The sequence below is a fragment of the Balaenoptera ricei genome, chromosome 10 (assembly GCF_028023285.1).
Source record: "Balaenoptera ricei isolate mBalRic1 chromosome 10, mBalRic1.hap2, whole genome shotgun sequence".
NCBI lineage: Eukaryota > Metazoa > Chordata > Mammalia > Artiodactyla > Balaenopteridae > Balaenoptera > Balaenoptera ricei.
The window spans coordinates 22617136-22643955 of record NC_082648.1 but is presented as its reverse complement, the minus strand read 5'-3'; the positions used below and the strand labels follow the sequence as shown (position 1 = coordinate 22643955).

Genomic DNA, 26820 nt, shown 5'->3' with positions numbered 1-26820 from the left:
CAGATGGTAGTAAGAAAGTAAGCTGCTTGGGACTGATGTTATGGTTTGTAATTATTGGTAACCACAGGATCAATGACAAGCTCATAGAGTGAGCAGCTGAAGCAGAGAGGAAAAATTGGGGTTGATTAAGTTAGAGACCAGGATGCGAGAAAGATCATTTATATAGATACTGAAAGTATTATGAGCTATGATTGAAGTGTTGGCAACAGTAATAGTGAGCCAGGAGGTAAATCTGCAAGGAATTGAGAAAGATGACTCAAGGGTCTATAGATCAGTGGTCCCCAACCTTTTTGGCACCAGGGCCCCGTTTCGTGGAAGACAATTTTTCCACGGACCCTGGGGTGGGGGTGGTTTCGAGATGATTCAAGTGCATTACATTTATTGTGCACTTTACTTCTATTATTATTACATTGTAATATATAATGAAATAATTATACAACTCACCATAATGCAGAATCAGTGGGAGCCCTGAGCTTGTTTTCACTTGCCACCCACTGATAGGGTTCTGATACGAGTCTGCAAGCAGTTGATTTATTATGGTCGCTGTGCGGTCAGACCTCTCTGCTAATGATAATCTGTATTTGCAGCCGCTCCCCAGCGCTAGCATCACCGCCTCAGCTCCCCCTCAGATCATCAGGCATTAGATTCTTATAAGGAACGTACTACCTAGATCCCTTGCATGTGCAATTCACAGTAAGGTTCGTGCTCCTATGAGAATCTAATGCAGCTGCTGATCTGACAGGAGACAGAGCTCAGGTGGTAATGCGAGCGATGGGGAGTGGCTGTAAATACAGATGAAGCTTCGCTTGCTTGCCTGCCGCTCACCTCCTGCTGTGCGGCCCAGTTCCTAACAGGGGGTTGGGGACCCCTGCTATAGATGACTGCGACAAAGATGATTAATGTATATTAATGTCCAATGACATAGAATATTCAAACCTGGGCACCAAGAGCAGTAAAACTAAAACAGTAATGCCAGAATGTAATAGATCTCATAAAGGAAGCACAAAGTGTTATGACCATGGTTTTCAAATTTTATCAAGCATCTGAATACTTGTTAAATGATTTGTTAATATACAGATTGCTGGGCCCCACCCCCTCAGAGTTTCTCATATAGTAGGTCTGGGATGGGGCCCAGTGATTTGCATTTCTAAGAAATTCCCAGTGACACTGATGCTGATGGTCTAGCAGCCACATTTCAAGATTGAATGTGCTATGAAAATTTAGAATGAGGAGGGATTTCTTCTGGCTGGAGAGTTCAAGGAAGGTTCGTGGAGAATATTCTTTATTTCCCTGTATACTCTTAGAAACAGCAGAGTTTGACATCGTCAAATACCATATATTGAATAATAAGAAGTCATACTTTTTGGGTCACATACTTACTCTGCATGTCAGAGGAGGAGAGGAAACGTGGTTCCTTCATTTGTCTAAAACTTCACTGTATCAAATCAACACTTTGTACACCATAAACGTATGCAAAGTTATATGTCAATTATATCTCAATAAAACTAGAAAGAAAACTAAAACTGCATTGTCTAAAATGGATCTGATCCTCATGAAGGCCTCACCAGCTGGATGACCGGAAAAAAACTGACTTCGGTCCACTCTGAGTGTTGATCTAGTTACATAAATTTAAGCAATCTCTTTAGGTAAATATCTAATCTCTTTGGAGTGAAATGTTTGGTCTTTTGGATTTCACCTGGCGGGATGTGGTTTTGTGACCTTGTGCTCGTGGGGGGATGGTGTCCCTGCCCTGTGCTCTGGCTTCTCTCTTCTCTGTGGCAACGTCTCTGTCTGCCAGGCTGCTGTTCACTCTGCTGACATTCTTGGCTGAGTTCTAAGCTGGTGTCACTCACGGTCTGGTCACTGAGATTCATCTGAGCCCAGTAATTCTCTTTCACGGACTTGGCATTGCCTTGCTCGCTATGCTTCCCTCTGAGTTTCTGCCCTGTCCCCTCTCTGGCCACTGGCCCGGTTGATTATGGATTATTAGCCCTTCACCAGAGTGGGGAGGGATGTGCTACAGTGACCCTGTGGCAGCCCCACTGGGTCTCAGTTCACGTGACTTCACATTCTAACTCTCGGGTCAGCACTTTGGTTCCTGCCTCTACCACATGGGAGTAAAAGCAAACTTTGGGGATCTGCTATCAAACTTCCCTCTCTGCACAATTACACTGACTCACCAGTCTTTCTCTGATGTGGCCTTCTGCCTCCCTGGTTAGTGTGGGAATTGCCTGAGAGGCAACCTGCTTTTAGACCTCTAACTGGAAGCAGGGCAAGACCCCTTCTCTGCCCTCAGCACTGCCCTCAAACTAGCCTAGGAGCCTTCCTCCATCCTTCTGTCTCTAAAGCCCCAGAGTGAGATCAGAGCATATCGCCCCACCTCCCTTGCCTCCTTTCTTGTCTATTTTTTTTTTTTTACCATACTTCATGCATTCTAAGAAACGTTCTCCACCCCCTTCATAGTCATCTTTGAAACTGTGTCTTAGAACTCGTATTATGTCCTAGTTAAATTAGCAGAATATTTTCTTTCTTGGTGGTATAATGGTGCATCTTACAATCAATGTTGTCTTAGAGTCTATAAAATACTGCATCTCTCTGTTTCTCCTCCATCACATTCTCCTACCTTCCTCCTTATCCTCACGACTCAGTCCATTAATGGCACCAAAGACATCTTCCCTACTCTGTGGCAGGTGCTCTTTGTTGAAAGGGAGATAAAAAATTTAGTAAATTCCTTCTCCACCAGTCTGAATTTCTAGCTTATTGTCTTGATCAACAAACCCAAAACAGGCCATCCTAAGCCTAGTACCATAAAGCTCCAGGGCTTGGTCTCTGGGATGAAGGCTGCACTGAAACCTGATTTTAGGGGGGGAAATAAAACGTACCTGTTTAATAGTTGCAAAATGAAGGTGATACCTGTTACTCATTTAAAATATCAAAGCAAAAAATACTTTTATAAAGGTATTGCTGATAGTGAAGGTAACAATTTCATACATATAGTATTTTTCAAGACATTTTAATTGCTAATAATGATAACTAATTTTCTAAAATTGGAAAGTATTTGTATAGATTGTACCACCTTTAAAGTCATTTTTTTTTATTAGAGTATAATTTTTTTTTAATTAATTTTCATTGGAGTATAGTTGCTTTGCAATGCTGTGTCAGCTTCCACTGCACAGCAGAATGACTCAGCCATACATATACATATATCCCCTCCATTTAGGACACTACAGTGCATTAAGTAGAGTTCCCTGTGGTATACAATATGTTCCCATCAGTTGTCTATTTTATACATAGTATCAATAGTGTATATGTGTCAGTCCCACTCTCCCAATTCCTCCCACCCCACCCCTTTCCCGCTTGGTATCCATACTTCTGTTCTTTACGTCTGTGTCTTTATTTCTGCTTGGCAATTAAGGTCATCTATACCATTTTTCAGATTCCACATATACGTGTTAATATACAATATTTGTTTTTCTCTTTCTGACTTACTTCACTCTGTATGACAGTCTCCAGGTCCATCCACATCTCTACAAATGACCCAATTACATTCCTTTTCATGGCTGAGCAACATTCCATTGGATATATGTACCACATCTTCTTTATCCATTCCTCTGTTGATGGACATCTAGGCTGCTTCCATGTCCTGGCTATTGTAAATAGTGCTGCAATGAACATTGGGGTGCATGTGTCTTTTTGAATTATGGTTTTCTCTGGGTATATGCCTAGTAGTGGGATTGCTGGGTCATATGGTGGTTCTATTTTTAGTTTTTTAAGGAACCTCCATACTGTTCTCCATAGTGGCTGTATCAATTTACATTCCCACCAATAGTGCAAGAGGGTTCCCTTTTCTCCACACCCTCCCCAGCATTTATTGTTTGTAGATATTTTGATGATGGCCATTCTGACTGGTGTGAGGTGATAACTCATTGTAGTTTTGATTTGCATTTCTCTAATAATTAGTGATGTTGAGCATCTTTCCATGTGCATTTTGGCCATCTGTATATCTTCTTTGGAGAAATGTCTATTTAGGTCTTCTACCCATTTTTTGATTGGGTTGTTTGTTTTTTTGATGTTGAGCTGCATGAGCTGTTTGTATATTTTAGAGATTAATCCTTTGTCAGTTGCTTTGTTTGCAAATATTTTCTCCCATTCTGAGGGTCGTCTTTTCGTCTTGATTATGGTTTCCTTTGCTGTGCAAAAGCTTTTATGTTTCATTAGGTCCCATTTGTTTATTTTTGTTTTTATTTTCATTACTCTAGGAGGTGAGTCAAAAAAGATCTTGGTGCGATTTATGTCAGAGAGTGTTCTGTTTATGTTTTCCTCTAAGAGTTTTACAGTGTCTGGCCTTACATTTAGGTCTATAATCCATTTTGAGTTTATTTTTGTGTTCGGTGTTAGGGAGTGTTCTAATTTCATTCTTTTACATGTAGCTGTCCAGTTTTCCCAGCATCACTTATTGAAGAGGCTGTCTTTTCTCTATTGTATATTTTTGCCTCTTTTCTCAAAAATTAGGTGACCATAGGTGCGTGGGTTTATCTCTGGGCTTTCTATCCTGTTCCATTGGTCTGTATTTCTGTTTTTGTGCCACCACCATATTGTCTTGATTACTGTAGCTTTATAGTATAGTCTGAAGTCAGGGAGCCTGATTCCTCCAGCTCCGTTTTTCTTTCTCAAGATTGCTTTTGCTATTCAGGGTCTTTTGTGTTTCCATACAAATTGTAAAATTTTTTGTTCTAGTTCTGTGAAAAATGCCATTGGCAGTTTGATAGGGATTGCATTGAATCTGTAGATTGCTTTGGGTAGTATAGTCATTTTCACAATATTGATTCTTCCAATCCAAGAACATGGTATATCTCGCCATATGGTTTGTGTCATCTTTGATTTGTTTCATCAGTATCTTATAGTTTTCTGCATACAGCTCTTTTGCCTCCTTAGGTAGGTTTATTCCTAGGTATTTTATTCTTTTTGTTGCAGTGGTAAATGGGAGTGTTTCCTTAATTTCTCTTTCAGATTTTTCATCATTAGTGTATAGGAATGCAAGAGATTTCTGTGTATTAATTTTGTATCCTGCAACTTTACTAAATTCATTGATTAGCTCTAGTAGTTTTCTAGTGGCATCTTTAGGATTTTCTATGTACAGTATCATGTCTTCGGCAAACAGTGACAGTTTTACTTCTTCTTTTCTGATTTGGATTCCTTTTATTTCTTTTTCTCCTCTGATTGCTGTGGCTAGGACTTCCAAAACTATGTTGTATAATAGTGGCGAGAGTGGACACCCTTGTCTTGTTCCTGATCTTAGAGGAAATTCTTTCAGTTTTTCACCATTGAGAATAATGTTTGCTGTGGGTTTGTTATATATGGCCTTTATTATGTTGGAGTAGTTTCTCTCTATGCCCACTTTCTGGAGAGTTTTTATCATAAATGGGTGTTGAATTTTGTTGAGAGTATAATTGATTTAAAATGTTGTGTCAGTTTCTGGTGTATAGCAAAGTGATTCAGTTATACATATATATATATATTCTTTTTCATATTCTTTTCCATTATGGCTTACTACAGGATGTTGAATATAGTTCCCTGTGCTAAACAGTAGGGCCTTGTTATTTATCTATTTTATATATAGTGGTTTGTATATGCTAATCCCAAACTCCTAATTTATCCCTTTCCAACCCCCTTTCCCCTTTGGTAACCATAAGTTTGTTTTCTGTCTGTGAGTCTTTCTGTTTTGTAGATAAGTTCATTTGTGCCATATTTTAGATTCCACATATAAGTGACATCATATGGTATTTGTCTTTCTCTTTCTGACTTACTTCACTTAATATGATAATCTGTAGGTAAATTCAATTTTTTTTATAATTGAAATAAGCATTTGAGAAACAAGGCAAATAAAAATTTACTCCTAATGGAAGTATGATAATGACTTATTGTTTAGTGAGAAATGCTAGTTTCCAAATGGTTTGACTAGGACTATCTTTTTCTATTGTTAATCTTATTTTCTATTTTACTACTATAAGCATGATTTATTTGTATAGTATTTTAAAAATTAGGCATAGTTTCTGTTATTAGGATTAATAAAGAAAAAGATTCTAATATGATACTATAATGAGATGAAAATGAGAAGGTTATGACTTAATTCCTGATTTATGGACGAGTCACCTGATTTACTTAGTCCCTAGCTTTTGTCACTTGTAAAATGAGAAAAAGATGATATTCATCTAGGTGTGGAGATGTTATCAAGTCTGGGAGTGTTCTGTTTGCAAAATCAATAGGAAAACTGAGCTCAAAACAAAAAAACAAAACAGAGAGCAAAAACAGACACCTAAGCTTAAACTCAAGTATTTGGCTATCTCATTATAGTGTGAATTATCCAGAGAATTGCTTTAGGTCTCTGCCTCATTTTGCATTGTTAGTAAACATCATCAGAAACACCCACAAATGTTTTAACTCCTTCACCTATAAAATCTTAAGAAATTTAAAAATATTAACTGAAAGAGATACATGGAAATAATCACCTTATTACTGCTATCTTAGGGATATTAAGATTAATTAATATTGATGATTCAGTCATTTCTCATGATCAGATTGAATGATATAAAGTTCGCAGTCATTGATTCCTTTCACTTCTCTCAGGCATACCCTCTGTTCCTATGATCCATCTTGGAGTATGAATTATGTTGAAAAAACTGATGAATAAGGAATTTCCTATTCTTCTGGAATATGCAAGTGTTACAGTGAAATAAGAGGACTTTCATTTTAAGGTTAATGGTGACTTGTTAAATATATGCCAGGCATATAGATTGAATCCTTACACAATCTCCACAAATTTATATGGTAATTTTCTTCAGATTACATAAAATTTAATAATGCAGTCTTTGGGATTGTACCACATGGAGAATAGATGCATTTTCTGCTAATAAGTCCAATTTGAGAATTTCTCTAACTCAGAATAAAGATGAAAAATCTAAAAGTGGACAAACGAAGTATGTGCCTGGAAGCTATTTGGTACTTTTCATTACAAATTGAGGGACTGATAAAAAAAGAGAAAATGCAACTTATTTTCCCGAAAATGTTACCAAAGAAACAAGTTCTGGTAATCTATTAATATACATCACAGTTTTTTCACATTTACAAAAACCTTCCCTATTTTCAGACATAACTTTTAAAAATTTTCTCCTTTTATTCACTGTGTCTATTTGAGTATAGCTCAACTAGATACAGAAGTAATTCTGAAAATTGTTAAAACTGTTAAAATATATGTTAAGTGATAAAGTTGTTTTAAGCAGTCCTTGTACAAATGGTTAGGCCAAGAGAATATTGTTGTGAGAATTCATATTAAATATTAATGTTTAGACAGTTAAATCTATTTTATAAGCAGACCATGTTATTGAGGAGGGATTGTGATGTGGAGGATTTTCCTTCCTGACCTTCACAGAGATGCTGGTCCAGATTCATTGAAAATTGCCAGTGAATAATAGGTAGCTGATGGTATGTGATATTTGTTGATTTGTGATTACCACAATTTCCTGCCTTGCTTTGGCTTTGCAAACATGTCTTTATTTTCCACGTTAATACATACGAACTTAAGAAAGGCCTAAGAGCAGTCAGCTATGTGCCCTCAACTGCAATTTTTGCAAATGTGACATGAATCCAAAATATATTATAGTTTTGATCAAAATTAATATGCAAATTTTTTGTTAAAATTAGTTGTTTGGGAACAAGCTATATCCTAGAAGTAATAAAAAGCTTGAGAGCAAAATCAGAAATTCTCAGTATTGGTAAGTGTTTAGCTGTTTAATTATTACACATGGGAAGCAATTATTTTCAGTCAAAATGCATCTTTTTGTTCTTTGAAAAACATTCAGTGAAAACATCTGTGGCACTGACATTCTAAAATCCAAACAGAGAATAGATGCATCCTAATAAGTAAGCTGATCCTAGGAAGGCTGGTTCTTGCTGGCCCAGCCTGGCTACCTTGTTCTGCATCGCATTGCGGGGGTAGGGGGATATTTATCTTTATTGCTCCTTTGCTTCTCCACCCCTCCTCTGCCCTTCTACCCTCTCCATTCCTTTTCCTTCCATTCCTTTTGCTTTCCTTTCCTTCTCTTTCCATATGTTCTGTGTAACTTAAAAAAATTCCTAGTTTTGTCTTCTTTCAAATTGATAAAACACATTTGTAAGTGTCATTATGCTGTTAAAGATACACTACCAAAATAATACTTGATTATAAGAAATTCACACATACAGACAGAAAGCATTATGAATCTATTTCAATTTGGGATAAATTATAGAAACAAAAAATAAAATGTGTTTGATTTTTTAAGTAGAAAATACTATGGGACAGCTGCATGTAAAAGAATGAAGTTAGAACACTCTCTAACACCATACACAAAAATAAACTCAAAATGGATTAAAGACCTAAATGTAAGGCCAGACGCTATAAAACTCTTAGAGGAAAACATAGAACACTCTTTGACATAAATCACAGCAAGATCTTGTTTGATCCACCTCCTAGAGTAATGGAAATAAAAACAAAAATAAACAAATGGGACCTAATGAAACTTCAAAGCTTTTGCACAGCAAAGGAAACCATAAACAAGACAAAAAGACAACCCTCAGAATGGGAGAAAATATTTGTAAATGAAGCAACCAACAAGGGATTAATCTCCAAAATATACGAACAGCTCATGCAGCTCAACATCAAAAAAACAAACAACCCAATCAAAAAATGGGTGGAAGACCTAAATAGACATTTCTCCAAAGAAGACATACAGATGGCCAAAAAGCACATGAAAAGATGCTCAACATCACTAATTATTAGAGAAATACAAATCAAAACTACAATGAGGTATCACCTCACACCGATCAGAATGGCCATCATCAAAAAATCTACAAACAATAAATGCTGGAGAGGGTATGGAGAAAAGGAAACCCTCCTACACTGTTGGTGGGAATGTAAATTGGTACCGCACTATGGAGAACAGTATGGAGGTACCTTAAAAAACTAATAATAGAACTACCATATGACCCAGCAATCTCACTCCTAGGCATATATGCCGGGAAAACCATAATCCGAAAAGATACATGCACCCCAATGCTCATTGAAGCACTATTTACAATAGCTAGGATGTGGAAGCAACCCAACGGTCCATCAACAGAGGAATGGATAAAGAAGAAGTGGTACATATATACCATGGAATATTGCTCAGCCATAAAAAAGAACAAAATAATGCCATTTGCAGCAACATGGATGGACCTAGAGATAGTCATACTGAGTGAAGTAAGTCAGACACAGAAAGACAAATATCATATGATATCACTTATATGTGGAATCTAAAAAAATGGTACAAATGAACTTAATTACAAAACAGAAGTAGAGTCACAGATGTAGAAAACAAACTTATGGTTGCCAGGGGATGAGGGGGGGAGAGATAAATTGGGAGATTGGGATTGCCATATACCCACTACTATATATAAAATAGATAACCAACAAGGACCTACTGTATAGCACAGGGAACTCTACTCAATACTTTGTAATGGCCTATATGGGAAAAGAATCTTGTAATGGCCTATATGGGAAAAGAGTGGATATATGTATATGTGTAACTGATTTACTTTGCTGTACACCTGAAACTAACACAACATTGTAAATCAACTATACTCCAGTAAAAATTTTTAAAAATTAATGGAACAGAAAGAAAAAAAAGAAAATACTATGCACACAGAGGATGAACTTTATTGAGCTAATATTTTAATATATTTTTAATGTGAAAATATTTCACATCATTTATCACACAAACCACTCAAAACTGCCTTTTTTTATCCTTGAGAGTCTCTTTATAATAATTATCTTATGAATATAAAATTTTGGAATTTTTTTATATGTATTCTTTGAAGGACATGTGTCATTATATACTTATTGCTCATGGGTGACAGTATACGGTTTCATTTTTTTTTTTCCCCTCAGAGCACCAGTTTTCTAAATTCTCATTCCCCCACCAGATGTTTTCTTAATAATATACACAACAATATATCCCTATCAGAGGAAAGTGTCCGTCCAAAAATTTCAGGAGCTTAATCTTTTTTTCTTCCAGTTTTATTGAGATATAATTGGCACACAGTACTGTATACATTTCAGGTGTGCAGCATAATGATTTGATTTACCTTCACCATGAAGTGATTATCACAGTAACTTTAGTGAATATCCATCATCTCATATAGGCACAAAATTAAAGAAATAGAAAAAAAAATTGGTGGTGGTTGTGTTGAGAATGCTCAGAAATCACTCTCTCAGCAACTTTTATATATAACATACATCGGTGTTAGTTATATTTATCATGTTGTACTTTACATCCCTGGTACTTATTTATCCTATAACTGGAAGTTTGCCTTCACCCAGTCCCCCCACACCCCACTCCCACCTCTGGCAGCCACGACTCTGATCTCTATTTCTATGAATGTGTTCGTTTTTGAAATATAATTGACTTACAACTCTATGTTAGTTTCTGTTACACAACATGGTGATTCTATATTTCTATACACTTCAAACTGATCGCCATGATGAGTCTAGTTACCATATGTCACCATACAAAGATATTACATAGTTCTTGACGGTATTTCCCCATACTGTACACTTCATATTCAGGAGTTTAATCCTTATTGTGATGTTGAAATGTAGCCAAATTTAATTTAGACTTTAATATTTTGTTCAGAAAAAAAAGAGGAAAATAACAATTTTAGTGGTGGAGGAGATTTTGCTGCCTCTCGCTTTGTGTAGCTCCTGGGGATAGCAGGAGAGGGGAATTGTTCTCCTCTGTTTCAGCAGCATCGGACCTTGGGGAGTGTGAGCTCATGACAGTTCTTGAAGAGATTCAAATGCTTAAAGGGTAATTTTTTTTTCACTTTATTCAATTTTCAAATTAATTCTGATTTTAGAACTCAATCTTCAAGCAAGATGGAACTGGACTGTATAATTCATAAAATATTTAATATCAATTTTTTCTTTAAAGCCTATCCAATTTTACATGACTTACAAAAATAGGTTGGCATTTTCTAAAGGATATTTAGATCAGACTCCTTGAGGGCAGAAACAATTTCTTATCACTCTTGTATAACTACCACGTAGCATAGGTATTGGCACACAGTAGGTGCTCCATGAATATTTGCTGAATGAGTAAAATGACTGCCAGGATGTCCCATTAACTTTGAATAAACTGTTATATTTAAAGCATTTAAAACGTTTACGTCTATTTGCTTTATAAGAACATTGTCAGGTGAATGACACGCAATTAGTTTTATGTTTCCAAAGCCTGTGTGCAAATTGACCTGGCCATGGAGGAGAAGAAGACAGGGAGACTCAGTTTGGGAAAAAAAAGAAGGCTGAGACTTCCATCAAGTTAGTGGAAGAAGTGGATGGATATACAGAAGTGGAGCAACCTGAAAGCATCTAACCGGACACAAACTTTAACAGGACTCTTGGGAAAGGTCAAAAGCTGTATCAGGAATAAACATGAATAGTGCCTGATGTATGGCGCCGCGTGGCTTGGTGGGCTGTGCGGCAGCAGTGGTGAGAGCAGAGAGAATGAGTACTCTCCTCTCTTTCCATCTCCCTGTCTTTTGGTCCAAGAATATGCCGACAGTAAGAAAATCTGTGAAAAAAAGTTAGACAAACATTAAGCTGGAAGAAAATACTAATGACTAAAAACAAATGCTTTCTTTTCCCTTTTTAAACAAATTTATATTATTGGGGTATAGTTGATTTACAATGTTGTGTTAATTTCTGCTGTACAGCAAAGTGATTCAGTTATACACGTACATATAACCACTCTTTTTTAGATTCTTTTCCCATATAGGTCATTACAGAGTATTGAGTAGAGTTCCCTATGCTATACAGTAGGCCCTTATTAGTTATCTATTTTATATATAGTAGTGTGTGTATGTCAATCTCAATCTCCCAATTTATCCCTCCCCCCCGTCCCCCCCGGTAACAATAAGTTTGTTTTCTACATCTGTGACTCTATTTCTGTTTTGAAAACAAATGATTTTTAAACTCTAAGGATGCAAAGTAAAGTTAATGTAGATTTGTAATGTAGCTGCCAAAAAACCAATATCGTGCAACTTTATATGGTGTTGTGTATGCCCATCTTGGGGGAGATGGCATATATTAAGAAATCTTAATATCAGAGACATGGACCATTATGGAATGACTCTAGGGGAGAGTATTTCAAATGCTGTGGGAATGAAGAAATTGCATGTTCATCAGAAGCAAACAGAACAGATGCTGCTAGCAAGTTTTCTTAAAGCTTCTACCACGTTCCCTGCCCATCCTCTAGTTCCACCCACTGCCATTTACACCTTCTCTCAGAAATTCTACTATGAAAAGACAGACTACAAGGAAGTGAGCACGTATTCAAAACCTGGTGTTGTGCTTTCTTAGTCCCACACAAACATGGGTAGGAAATGACGTCTGAGGCAGGTGTCCATCCATTCAGGGAAATGAAAGTCTGTGTGAAGCAGCTGTGATGGCTGCAATATTTGAAGGAAATTTTTTTTCCGGTGTAAACCTACTTCAATAGGAAAAATACTGGATTCAATTTATACAAGAGCCTTTAGACATTCTTAAGAGTAGATGCAATCTGATTTGGGAGAGTTTTGGGGAGCTGAGTTTTGGCCCATATATTTGAATATCCATCAAAATCTCTTACTGAAAAGAGTTTAGAATTTTATCTCTCTATCAATATTTTTATGTCATTTATTGCAAGGCTTATTCAATATCAAGCCTGCCCCAGTTTGATAAGCAGAGATTGTAATGGTGAACATGGCCAAATCCTTGCTTAGCCCGAGGCCAAGAGCTAAGGCAAAAATGGTAACAGGTTTAGTTGCAACACTTTCCTGGAACATGGCACCCCGAAATAACCAGACCCCAAACACTGATAAGGTTGTCATGGAGAACTACATTCCAGTCTTAAATCTGTTTTTTGCCAAGAAGGGTGGATTCGAATTCTACAGGCTTCTGGAATTTTCACTTAGCATCTTTGTCTACTGAGATGTTCTGAAAGATGCCAGGAGACACTGGGCCAGCCAAAACTGAATTACTGAAATGCTGTGAAGCTGTATGTCCTCTGTTTGTAATTTCACTGTAAAGACTGTGATAAATACTTTCTTAAAAATATGCATTAATAAGAAAAGATTAATTAAAACACCAGAATCAAAAGGCAGTTTCCTAAGCATGTCTTCTGCACGACTGAATCTGTTGGTTCCAATGTCTCCTGCTCTGCTTTCACTCTACTGTGTCAACTGAGACTTTGAAAAAATCTTTCTCATAGTTTCTTCTTTAGAAATTTTTCCGTTTAAAACCAAATGTCACTTATTGCTGTGTTTTTTGTCATTTAAAACTAATATAAACTCTCTAAAACATTAGGAAAGTAGAGAAAATTAGCCATAGTTTTATCATACAAATCTTTTTTTTCTAGTATGTTGTTTTTCCCTGATATTTTAGTGACCAAACTCATTACAGAACTTTTATCCTACTTTTAAGTCATGATATAAATCTTTTTATATATTATCACATATTCTTAATAAGAATCATTGGTACATATCATGTTAGCTACTCCTTTCCACATCATTAATTTGCTATTGTTCAATATTTGCTTTGTTTCCAATGTTTTTTATTATTATTATTAATACTATGACAAACATAATTTTGAGTATTTTTCATATATAGGATTTTTCCTTAGGATATACTCCATAGATCCATATTCTTGTTTAAAATGGTTGTACAGATATGAGATTGGCTGTTTCACTCTCAGCATTGGTTATTATAATGAAAAAAATTTTTTTTGCTAGTCTGATATATGCGAAATGATATTTCACTATTATATTACTTTTATTTCTTGCTTACATCCAACCCTTTGCCTATAACATTTGTTGTACATAGTTTACCCATTTGGTTGTTTTCTTTTAAGTTCTGTTTATTAGAATTTTGACATAAAAATTTATGGCTATAGGAATCAAATCTACTTGATATTTTGCTTTATGTTTTTATATTAATGCATATGTATTTCTAAGCTAAGAAATCCCTTATTCATAGAATTTTAAATATTAATTCCATTGTTGAGTTTTTATATTGAATAACCACATATTCCCCTGAATTTATTTTCACCTTAAGATATCATGTGATATCCTAGAACTAAACTAAAATTTTCAGCCAACCATGGTCTGCCAACATGGTACAACTTTACATGGATGTGTGAATGCCTGGGCGTTGGTCGAATCTGCAGTTGCAAAGCCCATGGATAGGGAGGGCTGACTGTACCAACTATTTTATATGCTCGGGGGACTCTGGCATCCAAGGCGGCTCCAGGAACCAATCCCCCACAGATACTGAGAGACAACTGTACAACAATTCATACCATGTACACAAACGAGAGGAAACCAAGGCAAATTTGGGGAAGGGTCAAGAGGTCAGAAAAAAGACTTCAGGAAGTTCTCGTTGGGTTTATTCTCCCTGTTTTTGCCCTTTTCTGAGTTACGGTGCTATTTTTTCTTTTCTCCCCGTGTATCTTACTACTTGGGTGACCTTGGGTAGGTTCCTTAACCTCTCTAAGACTCAAGTTTCTTCAGCTGTTAAATGGGATTGATAATACCAATTACCTCCTGGAGGTTCTCAGATAATATCAATATATGAAAAGTGCTCAGCACAGAGACTCAGATATATGTTACTAGTATATATTACTTTCCTCCATCTCTTACCCCTCTACCAAACTTGTTCTCAGATCTTTCATTCTCATTGGCATTTACCAGTTGATGAGTTTGGCCTTAGTAGCCTGTTTCTATTCATTAAGACAAGGTTAAAATTCCTGAAGTAAGCCTTTAAGAGCAACCCAGAAATCCCCGGGGATCTGGGAAATGGAATTACAAGTTGAGAAATTGCTCTTGGTTTGCATTGTAGGACCTTAACTGCCCCAGCTACACTTTTTATGGTACCGGAAGTCTGTAGGAGGTGAGGGATAGTCAAAGTTCTGCATTACGTCTTCCCTGTTTATCATGCCAGAGACCGCAAGCATGACAGCTTTCTCTGGTGTTAGATGGCAGTTTTCTCCGTGGGTTTTATCTGCCCCCTTCTGTGACGAGATAAAAACTGTCAGCTTGTGGAAGGCAGAGTTCTCACGGGACACTTTGGGGTGGTTTTACAGCACCAGGTTGGGAATTTAGCCACTTCTGTTTCTTTTGTCTCAAAACTTGTTTTCTTTTCTTTATCATACCTGAAATTTCCCTGTTAAAAATTAGATTTCTTTCTTTTACAGAAATTTAAAAAATGCCAATATCCCTGAAAGAGGTTATCAGGCATTTACTACTGTTTACTGAAGGGACTGAAGTGTAAATGAAGGAGTTATTGAGTCAGACTCTCTGGAGACAGGTTTGGTGCTGGCTCAGTCACTAATGTGTCTTCTTGCACAGGTCGCAGCATCTCTGATGCTTGGTTTTCTTATGACCTTTAATATTGCTTTTCTCTCAAATAATGACAACCATAAAAATAGCTAACATGATTGAGCCCTTATTTTGTGCCAGGTACCGTGCCAAACCCTTCAAGTGTATTTTCTAATTTAAATCTCACAAGGCCCTTAGGAGGAAGGTACTATTGTCCTCATTTTACAGATAAGGAAAATGAGGCATCAGAGGTTGAATATTTGCATAAAGATTGGCAGAGGGTAAATTAGTGAGTTAGTAATTTAAACCAGGTCTATGTGATGCTTGTATTAAGTATTCTGGTATAGTTATGATTGATGAATACTGTCCTGATATCTAGCTGAGAAATTATGAAATTATATTTGGGGAAGAATCATTGCAAATTGAAGTAATCAGGAATTGAAATATTTGAGTAATTTAAGAGCAGGTAGTGTAAATAGCTCTAAGATTTGTGACTATCAGATAGATTCGAAGAATATTTTAATAGGATGTTAAATTGTGAGTTTCAGTGGAGGCATTGAATAGATGCAAATCATGAAGGGAAATATTTGAGTTGGGCTGTTGGAGATCAGAGATGGTTTTGAAGTGCTTTGGAGTGAGCTGCTGCTGTGTTGTGAGTCTTGCCACACCCCCAGTGCATGGGCAAGACCCGTGTATGTGTGTGTATGTGTGTGCGTGTGTGTGTGTGTTAGGGGAGAGGGTGTGGAAGGGATGATTGGCTCTCATATCTAGTTTAGTGGGAAGAACTTCAAAGGCACCACTGGGGGAGCTTGGTGTTTGTCCCCGGCAGGTAGGGAAACACGGTAGACTGACGTCAAACTCCAGCTTTGGAAACAGAGAGGTTAAAGGTCAGGAGATGGGTTGGACACCATTTTTGGCAGGAAAATCAGACTTGCTGCTGCTTTGAGATTGGCCTACATTTCCGGAGTTTTCTCAAGCTAAGAGAGTGTTTCTTGTGGAACAAACATTGAAAAGACAGCTGGTTTGGGATTATTGCTAAACTCTTCTCCACTAGACAACACTTTGACAGTGATCAAAACTAATGTCATAAACGAGAGGGCAGATGGACACTGTGTGCCTGAAGTCAAGGTTACCTGGGGAAGTACAGTTCATCACTTGTGTACTATTCTAGCTGGAAATGCTTAACCTAATATAATTATGAAGAAATGCAAGACAAACCCAAATTGAGGACTATCCTATAAGTAAATGGCTTGATTCTTCAAAAACATCAATGTCATTAAAGACAAAGGATGGCTGAGGAATTGGTATGGATCAAAAGAGACTGAAGAGATATGACAACTAAATGCCATATGTGATCTTGTCCTGGAGGAAAAAAATGCTATAAAGGATACTATTTGGACAATTGACAACATTGGAATATGGACAGTAGATTAAAGTTTTAGATCAATGTTAAATTTTCTGAGCTGGATAGCTGTACTATGGATATAGAAGAGAATATCTTTGTTCTTAGGAATACACGAAGTATTAGGTAAAGGGGCATGATTATGCAACCTATAGTCAGATGGTTCTAAAAATAAATTGTGTGTGTGTGTGTTTGTAGAGAAAGACAATGATGAAACAAACATAGCAAATTATAAAAATTGATGAATTTGGGTCAAAGTGATGTACTCTTTGTAAAAAGTTACTCTTTTGTAACTTTTTTGTAAGTTTGAGATTATTTCGAAAGAAAAATGAAAAACAAGTCATTTTCTCAGCAAAGCGTTCCCACTAACCAAGGTCTGTTTCACCCCCGACTCCCCCCACCCTTGCCCACACAAAACCACCCCCTTCAGAAATGCTAGTAAGCCCCACTCTAGACCTGCTAAGTCAAAAATCTCATGGGACGGGGCCCAGGGAGCTCTGTTTTAAGATGGTTCTTACACTAAAGTTTGAGAAGCACTGGTTTGGACTAGTGAGGACCCATGCTCGGAGTTGGGGGGTGGAGTTAACCCCATTCAGGCTGTTAGACATGGGGGAAAAGGTGGACGGCTCTCTGGGATCTACCTCACAACAGCAGTTGAGGATGACTATGAGATTGTCCTTCTACATTCTTCCCTATATCATCATCTACTCTTCTCCTTCCAGCATGAACCTAGAGGCAAGTCACAGCATTTTTTTTTAGTCCAAAATTTCACAGCAGGCCGTATATATGACTAAGGTATATTTGCTAGGGAACAAATCCACAGAACTCTCCATCATGAATATGGAGATGGGGATTCAGGAGGAAGCAGAACTTTGCCCTGGCAGTAACTGGGAAGCTTCACTGGGGAAATGGAGCTTGGGCATGTAGAAGCAGGAGAAGGAAAGGAGGAAGGGGAATTTCTGGCAGAGGGACCATCACACTCAAAACGTGGAGACTAAAATTGTCAGATTATATGTGGGAAGTCTGGCTTTCTGAGGATATTGGGAGTGGAAGAGTAGAAACTAAGGATATCAAAGGAGGAGACCAGGTCATGGTCAGTGTGGAATGCTAGGACATGGTGGTGGAAATCCATTTAGATGGACTGATGTTCACAATATCTAATATTCACACTAGCAGGTTAAAGACTTTCTTCTGCAGACAGGGGGGTGTCATTGTAAGTCTGAACAGTTTTGATCAGATCAACTTTGTAAGGAGACTGTTCTGGCTTGCTTTGAGGATGGTGAGAGGGGGAGACTGGAAGGGTGGAGACCAGTGAGTAGGCAACAGTATAGAACAGAGCAAGGATAGTGGAGAAGGTAAAGAGGAGACATTCTTGAGATAAAAGAAAGAAAGAAATAGGTAGAGGAAAGAATAAAGAGTGACTCCAAGACTTTGTGCCTGGATTCTTAAGAGGTTGCTGATGCCATATGATAACAAAGGTGATTTTCATTGGAAGATGGGACATTTTTGAGTTTGTGTAGTCTGACGATTAGTGAGGAATTAAGTAATGTGTTTTACCCCACCTACAGTTTCACTGAATTCTTTTTATTTTAAAAAATTTTTATTTATTTATTTTTTAAAGTCTTTTTTTTTTTTTTTTGGACCATTTTTAAAGTCTTTATTGAACTTGTTACAATATTGCTTCTGTTTTATGTTTTGGTTTTTTGGCCGAGAGGCATGTGGGATCTTAGTTCCCTGACCAGGGATTGAACCTGCATCCCCTGCATTGAAAGGTGAAGTCTTAACCACTGGGCCACCAGGGAAGTCCCTGAATTCTTTTTAGTTGTACCCTAGCACCCTTTCCCCCTTCTCAGCAGCTAGGTATGAGGTTACCCTTGCTCAAAGTAGATGTCAGGTGGAACCAAGAACACATAGGTCAAGTTAAAGGGAAATATATGCTGAACAGAGGTGCAAATTTGAAGAATACTTTCTCATCACCCCACAAAGAAACCCTGTGTCCTTTACTTACCCACTACAGGTCCTAGGTAACCACTAATTGACTTTTTATCTAAATGGATAAATTTGCCTATTCTGGACATTTTATATGAATGGAATCATATAATATGTGATCTTTTGTGACTGGTTTCTTTTACTTAGTATAATGTTTTCAAGGTTCATCTATGCTGTAGCATGAATCAATAGTTCATTCATTTTTATGAACAAGTAATATTCCACTGTTTATTTATCCATTCATCAGTTGATGGACATCGGCTACTATGAATAAAGCTACTATGAACATTTTTGTACAAGTTTTCCTGTATACATATGTTTTCATTTCTTTTGGATATATACAAGAGATGGAATTGCTGGGTCAAATGGCGAGTCTACATTCACCTTGTTCAGGGACTGCCAAACTCTTTTCGAAAGTGTTGTACAATTTTACATTTCTACCAGCAGTAGGGGGTTCCAGTTTTCCCATATCTTTGTCAGCACTTGTTATTATCTGTCATTTTTATTGTAGCCATCCCAGTGAATGTGAAATGAAATCTCATTGTTGTATTAATTTGTGTTTCCTTGATGATTGATGATATTGAGCATCTTTTTGCGTGCTTATTGGCCATTTGTACATCTTCTTTGGAGAAATGACTATCCACATCCTTTACTCATTTAAAAAGTTATTTGTCTTCTTATTGTTGAGTTGTAAGAGTTTTTTAAAAATATTCTAGATACAAGTTCCTTATCAGATACATGATTTGAAAATATTTTCTCCCATTCTGTATATTGTATTTTCACTTTTTTTAGTGTCCTTTGAAGCACAAAAATTTTTAACTTTGGTGAAGTCAAATTTATCTATCTTTTTTTTGTTGCTTATGGCTTTGGCGTCATATTTAAGAGACCATTGCTAAATTCAATATTATGAACACTTACCTCTATGTTTTCTTATAAAAGTTTTATATGTAGGCCTTTGGTCCATTTTGAGTTAATTTTTGTATACGGTGTGAGGCCAAACTGTTTTTTGATAATTTAATCTGTTTTAAGTGCCCATCTCTATCGATGGCAAACTTAACCTGGCTAGTTCTGGATAAATTCAGTAACTTCAGGTTTTCTCAGTCATTGCAGCTTTAGTCTCAGTAAATTCAGGACTCTCCCTTTTCCTTTATTCTCCTCTCATGTAGGATTTAGCTCAATCACAGTGGGTTAATGGTACTTATTGACATGTAGTGTAGAGTGAGTTAGAATTAGGTGTAAATGGGGAGGTCTCTGTCCCACAATTAGCTTCAAAGAGAAGATAATGATAGAACATGAAGAAAGTTTGGGGATCTGAGATTAGGGTGAACATGCATCCCAACTGATGTATGGTTACTCTTGGAGGGAGCAAATTTCACAGAGGTCCTGAGACTCCATAAAGATGTTGCACTAGGTGATTTTTTCCCCCCACTCACTCAACATATATTTATTAATAGGCACATGATAGTGCCAAGAACTCTTTTATAGAGTGGAATAAAGCAGTGATGAAAACACACAAATTCTCTGCCATCATGGAACCTATATTCTAGTGGGAGGAGACAGGACAAATAAATAAGCAAATAAATGTATAACATGCTATGATAAAAAAAATCTAAGAAAAATAAATAGAGGGACTTCCCTGGGGGCTCAGTGGTTAAGAATCCGCCTGCCAATGCAGGGGACACGGGTTCGAGCCCTGGTCCGGGAAGATCCCACATGACGCCGAGCAACTAAGCCCGCGTGCCACAACTACTGAGCCTGCGCTCTAGAGCCCGTGAGCCACAACTACTGAGCCTGTGTACCACAACTACCGAAGCCCACGTGCCTAGAGCCCGTGCTCCGCAACGAGAAGCCACCGCAATGAGAAGCCCGCACACCACAATGAAGAGTAGCCCCCGCTCGCTGCAACTAGAGAAAGCCGTGTGCAGCAACGAAGACCCAATGCAGCCAAAAATAAATAAATAAATAAATAAATTTATTTTTTAAAAAAGAAAAATAGGGTAGGGAGATAGCAAATGGGGCTGAGGACAGTATTTTATATAGAGTCGTCAGGGAAGGCCTCATGACAGGGTGACATCAGAGCAGAGCTCTGAAGCAAGAGAGGGACTGAGCCTTGCAGATACACATGGGAAGAACACGCCAGGCAGAGGGAACAGTAAGTTAACTGCCCTCCACAGGGAGCAGGCTTGGCATATATGAGGGCGAGAAAGGAGGCCAAGGTGGTTGGAATGAAGAAGCTCAAGTCAGTGGCAGGAGATGAAGTCAGAGGGGCAGTGGGGGGCTCTGAGAACAGTGGTGCAGGTGTGTACTGCTCACTGCTCACTACTGTGTAAGTGTCACTCACACATGCGTACCTGCACAGATGTACTACAATACGTCGGCTCAGGGGGCACATTAAATAGGGCCATATATGCCATGGAAGTGACTTCAGAATTCACTCTGAGATGGGAAGTCGTTGCAGTGTTATGAGCAGAGACTTGATCTAACTTCTATTTTAACAGCAAACGTCTGGCTTCTTGGTTGAGAATAGATCATAAAGGTGCAGAGGTGGAAGTGGGGAGATCAGTGAGGAGTCTTACGACCCAGGAGAGAGATGATGGAGGCATGGACCAGGGTTGTAGGATTTTCTTTATACTTTGAAGGCAGAGCTGACAAGATTTGCTGATGGACTGAATGTGGGGTGTGAGAGAGAGGAGTCAAAAACGATTCCAAGATTTCTGAGCTGAGCAAATAAAGGCAGAGTTGCCAGAATAGCTAAGGCTGGGAAGACCCTTTTAAGGAGGCTTGGCTGCCATGGAAGGAGAGCCTAAACCTTTGGTGGTTGGCTGACTATCTTTGCCATGTTAACGCAGCAGTGTGACCAGATCCAGGCCTCAGACTACATAGGACACCTCAGTGGGTGGTGGCTGGTGAGGACGGGGTGAGGAGGAGGAAACACATTGGTCTTGGGTATGTGGCTTGAAGTTTGTACCTGTTCATTAGCATAAACAATCACCCACTTGTTTTGTAATGTCTTGTTCACTGATAGTTTGTACCTAGAGGAAACAAAGAAAAACATTCATGACTTTGGCCAGTAATTGTGGAGCATCCATTTGGATGTATGGTACAGGACTGTGCAACATGGGAAACCACAGAATGTAATCCATAGATCTCTTGGATAAGCAGAAATCTCCATTTTCAGGGTCTTCATCTCACTCCATCTCAAGCTTTTAAATAGCTCGTCCAATGTCTTGGAGGCTCCCAACAGTAATATCATGTAACATGTAGACAGAAGAGGGCTTCTAGCACATAACAGGCATTTCTAAGTTGCTAAGTAACCATTTCCAAAGGAGAACCCAGAAGTAAAGAGAGATCTGTCGGCTGCAGGGTAGGACAATGACTGGGTCCAGTTTATCTCAGTACAGTCAGGCTTCGTGCTGGCATTTCCTGGATTCTGGGTCTAACACTTTATTCTCCTCTATCCTGCAGGCTTTCTAAACACAGATGTCTGAACATTAAGCTTATTCTTTCGTATTCCATTATGTGATTATAAGTCTCAACCCAAACCATCTTCAAACTGTAAGACAGCCTCGAACTGTAAATTTACATTTTGGTCCGTTGCACAATTTGGCACACACCTCTGTGCACGTCCTGGGTTCCTTCACCTTTCAGCAAACCTTGCTCTAGGGGGATTACTTAGGTCACAATTCTTTGGGTGGCTAGTGTCCTAACTGCTGTCCAAGTCTGCCTTCTCCAGGTCTTCCGGAAGGGTAGGACAAAAGTTTTGTAAAATGATGAGGGTTACAAAAGCAACAGAGAAGGTGTGGAAACGTGTCCCGCTGCCAGTTTCATTTATGACCGTTGGAGCTTTCAGAGTCAGAAGCTTTAAAAGTAAACAAACCAAGACGGTCAGTGAGACTGTGACAGCGGGCTTCCGGAAGCGGAAAGTTAAACCTGGGCTCCGGGTTAAGAGCAGGGGACGCGGGATTAAGAGTGCAGGAGGCTTAAGAGAAGGTTCACCGCCTATGGTTGGCTAAAAAAATGGCTGGCCCGGCCAAGTGACTTTTACCTCATGTCCACCTGGACATCTGCTGACGGGTCAAGTTTCACTAACGCCCTGTACTAGAGACAAAACCTAAACTACATAGTCCAAATAGAGACAGACCCTCCCCCTTCCCTCCCTTCCCCCTCCTTCTCCTTATTTTCTTTCTTTATTGTGTATTTAAAAAAATTTTCTACTTTTTCCTTTGCTTCAACACTTTCCTTCCTCTCCCTGTGTCAGCAAATTATCCACCCCACGCACCCACGCCGCTCCGGCTCCTTCTTTTCATCTCCAGGCGTATCGCCGGCTCACTCCGCTCCGGTCCTGCGCGCGCGCCCCATCGCCAATTCTCAATCCTCCCCGCCCCCTTTAAGACAAGGGACTGGGTCTCGGCCCCGCCATCCTTCGCTTTCCCAGGCGGGAACTGTCGCACCCCAAATCTAGCCTCTCCAGGGCGGCTCTCCGGCGACCGCTTCCCGGTTCGGGGACCCCGCCGCCCCTCCAGCGCCTCCCCGCGTTCGGTCAGCGCGCGCCACAGCTTCCCGGGCGGCGGGGCCCCGCCCCCTACCCCGGTCGCCCCGCCCCGGCCCGGCTCCGCCCCGGGCCGCCGCCGCCTGATTGGCCTCCGCCCTCTCGTCCCCCGGCTCCTCTCCTCCCCTTTGCCCAATGGGCACCACCACCTGGTCCAAAAATTCCCCCGAGGGAACCGAGGGGCTCTGCACGCACCAGCTCTGGCCGGGCTGCGGGGACCGCTGCGGCGGGGCGCGGAGCGGGGAGGGTAGGCGGAGGAGGGAGCGGAGGAGGGAGGAGGAGGAGCAAAAGGTGTTGGAGAGAAAACTTCTAAAAGGAACAGGAAACTTGCCGGGGAGGCGGCGGCGGCTGCGGCTCTCTGGGCGTCCGGGCGGCGCACGTCGCGGGGTGTCCGGAGCTGCAGCGCCGCTCCTGGCGGCTTCCCCGGCGCGGGGCAGGGCTGAGCCCGACACTCGATCCCTCGGGCCGTGCCCGCCGCCGCCGCTCTGGGCGCTGCAGGCGAGCGCTCCGTTCCGCCTCTACCGCGGCGGCTCCCCGGAGAGGGCGGCGAGGGCGCAGAGAAGAGGAGGGACGTCTTCTGCGGAGCATGAAGCAGCATGTCCGATAAAATGTCCAGCTTCCTCTACATAGGGGACATCGTGTCTCTGTACGCGGAGGGCTCGGTCAACGGCTTCATCAACACGCTGGGGTAAGTCGGGGCGCGGGCTGGGGAGCGCTGGCGCTCGGGCCCCTCGGAACCCATCCCAGTCCCTCCTGGCGCCGCCGCGTCCCCCGGCGCCGGCTCCCGCCTGGGGTGGCCGGGAGGCAGGGCAGACTCTGCGCCCGCGGACAGCGCCGTGCGCTCGGCTCTCTCGCTCGCAGGAAGCTGCCCATAGAGGCAAGACTTTCTCTGCAACTTCGTAATCTCAAGCTCAGAGACGCATCTGAAAAGGAGGAAGTGATTCAAAAGCCCGGAGACAGGCCCGGTGAAGAAGTCTTCGTTGGCTTCTCCGTGGGTTGTTTTGATAAAAAAAAAAATTTTTTTTTTCCCTTGGAGGTGAAACAAAATGCCTCCTCTTCCCCATCTTTGCTCGCTACCGCTCTCAAGCCCTTGTCCTTCAGGTTTGTAAGACCAGTCAATAAAAGTCCGTGGCCTCGGACATGAAACTCAGGCGATGTGGCGAGCGGGAGTGTGGCTTTGCCCTGCGGGAGGAGCTCACTGTCCCACTTCGCTGAAGTAATTTCCTTTTGGCCTAGCCAAACGGGGACTCGCCCCGCCTCGGGGGCAGCCTGGGGGCTCCGACGGCCTCCTGGGTTCTAGAACTCACACCTGCTTTCTCCCCTCCCCGGGCTTTGGCCCACTGAAATGCTCAACCTCTCCCGGTACTCGGCCAAGTGCAGGGCTCTTGAGATTGGAATTGATTTATGAATGGGGGAAATAGATATATAAACATAACCGTGTGCTAGATGGTTAAAGAGGACTTCCTTGATTACTAGTATTTTCTCTCTGTCCTGATTGTTAATACCAGCTCGCAGTTTAAACGCACACTGACTGCATTGTATTTTGATGCGTACATTTTTTTGTTGTTGTTACCGCCTGGTCTCAGTAGCTAGACTTCCCAGTCTTAGAGATTTCAGGCTGAGAAACTGGTGTTTCCACTTCGGACTGGTCACTTTTTTCTGCCGTTAGGTTTTAGGGCAGATGACTTAACATGCAGTGTCCCTGGACGGTGGCTTTGAGCCATGCCATTAATGGAGTGGTGTCTACCCCACAGGGGACGTGGACGTCACCAGAACTTCCCCAGTTTCTGTTATTTGTGCATCTCCCTTAATGGGTGAAAGAAGGGAGGTAGATTTAACTTAACCCCTTTAAGATCAATGTTAAGTGAAACTGAAGCATGGAAGAAAAAAATAGCCGTGACAGGTGCTTTTGTGCTGGGTTTGTAAATCATAAGCTGCCATTTGTTTCCCGGAGAGTTCTTAGTACAAGGTCAGTGTTTGGGCTTCCTGCAACATTTTGCAGATGGACTCTGCTGCACCTCACCCTTCCCCTCTGTAGACTCTCTAGGTGTGTTTAACCTGGTGGTTGATCAGGAAGGGCTTGGGGTCAAATCCCGGCTTCTCCGCTTGTGAACCTTATGACCCTGGGCAAGTTACATAATTGCATCTCAGTTTCCTCACTCATGGTTACTACCTCGTGGGATTGTGCTGAGGAAGAAGTGAGTTAACATAAGGTGCTTAGCACAGTACGTGGCACATGAGCACTTGTATTAAGTGTTAGCTATTGTAATTGTCACTACCTAGGTGACTGTGAGTGACAGTTACAGCCGTGGACAAAATAATAAAAAGGATTAGGAATAGAGTATAAAACCTAGTGAAATAAAAAGCCATGTTTTTGTAGTGTCTTATTCAGCAAAGGTATGTGTCTCGGTCACTACATACTTTAGCAGTTGCCGAGACTGTCCTGCTCATTTTGGAGATAGAGAAACCTAGGGGAAGAGAAATGAAGTGACTTACCTGTGAAGCAGAGGACATTAATGCCAAAAGCTGGAGCTATAACCCTGTCTCCAGACTCTCAGCCAAGTGTGTGTTTCTTTGGTTACACATTATCTTGAGAAAAAGAAGCTTTAATGTAGTGTATGTTTGTATAAAATATTTATTCGTATTCAACATTTCTTGCTGGTATTTTGGAAGGTGAGTTGCCTTAGAGTGTGTTTGTGCAGTATTATTTTTCTGTTGACAAACTGATTCTTGTTGAGGTTAATATGACAAGACCTCTGTTCTAAGGTGAGGACGGGTCGTTGGAAATGCTGCCGCTGGTGAAGCTTGGTGCTCTGATTAGATATTCTTTTTCTTTAACTCATGGCACTACGTTTGCCTGAGAATTTTAGTAGTTACAAAGCTGGCAGGAGCCTATGTTCATGCCACATGAAATGTTATCTAGGCAAAGTAGCATCACCTACTTTGTTAGCTTAGATGACAACTGGTAGATATTTTACTTTACAAGTTTGTTTTAGGACCATGAAATCAAAGCAGCATTATAGTTTTTCATTATACTTTTGTAGGCTCATTATTTATACACCTTTTCTATCAAAGACAGAGTACATACTTCAAGTTGAATTTCCTTGCTCTTCTATAGTTGGAGGTCAGTTGTCCAAGGTCTGTTGCTAATTATGACCTTGTTCATATCATTTATTCTCTTTTCCTGTCAGCATGTCTTTGTGGAGAGTAAGAGAAAGAGTATTTGATGCCCCTGCCCCTGGGGTATTATAAAAGTGAATGAAAGAGACAGAAAGGAAAGAGCCCATTTTTTTTAGAGAGTTGCTAGGAAAATCCACATTATGCTTATATTTTTGTGGGCCTTAGATTTCTTCAAAGGTGTGTGAATTGTTAAAGTGAATCAGAGAGCTCCAGTGGAGACACTGGCATTGTATCTATTTAGCCAGCATAGTTTGTTCCACTGTAATATTAAAAACTC

At 40.1% G+C, this 26820-nt stretch overlaps 1 protein-coding gene across 3 annotated transcripts in view; it reads left to right on the top strand.

Annotated features, from left to right (window-relative positions):
- The first annotated feature begins 23506 nt into the window (after window positions 1-23506).
- The window catches only part of ITPR2 (inositol 1,4,5-trisphosphate receptor type 2), a 524073-nt gene continuing 520759 nt past the window's right edge, over window positions 23507-26820 (top strand). For all 3 annotated transcript variants that reach the window (XR_009505331.1, XM_059935504.1, XM_059935505.1), the window contains exon 1: window positions 23507-24051. Coding sequence is in view for 2 of the 3 variants with exons in the window: in XM_059935504.1 (XP_059791487.1) it covers window positions 23960-24051 (92 nt within the window). In the remaining variant the exon portion in view is untranslated. The remainder of the gene's footprint in view (window positions 24052-26820) is intronic.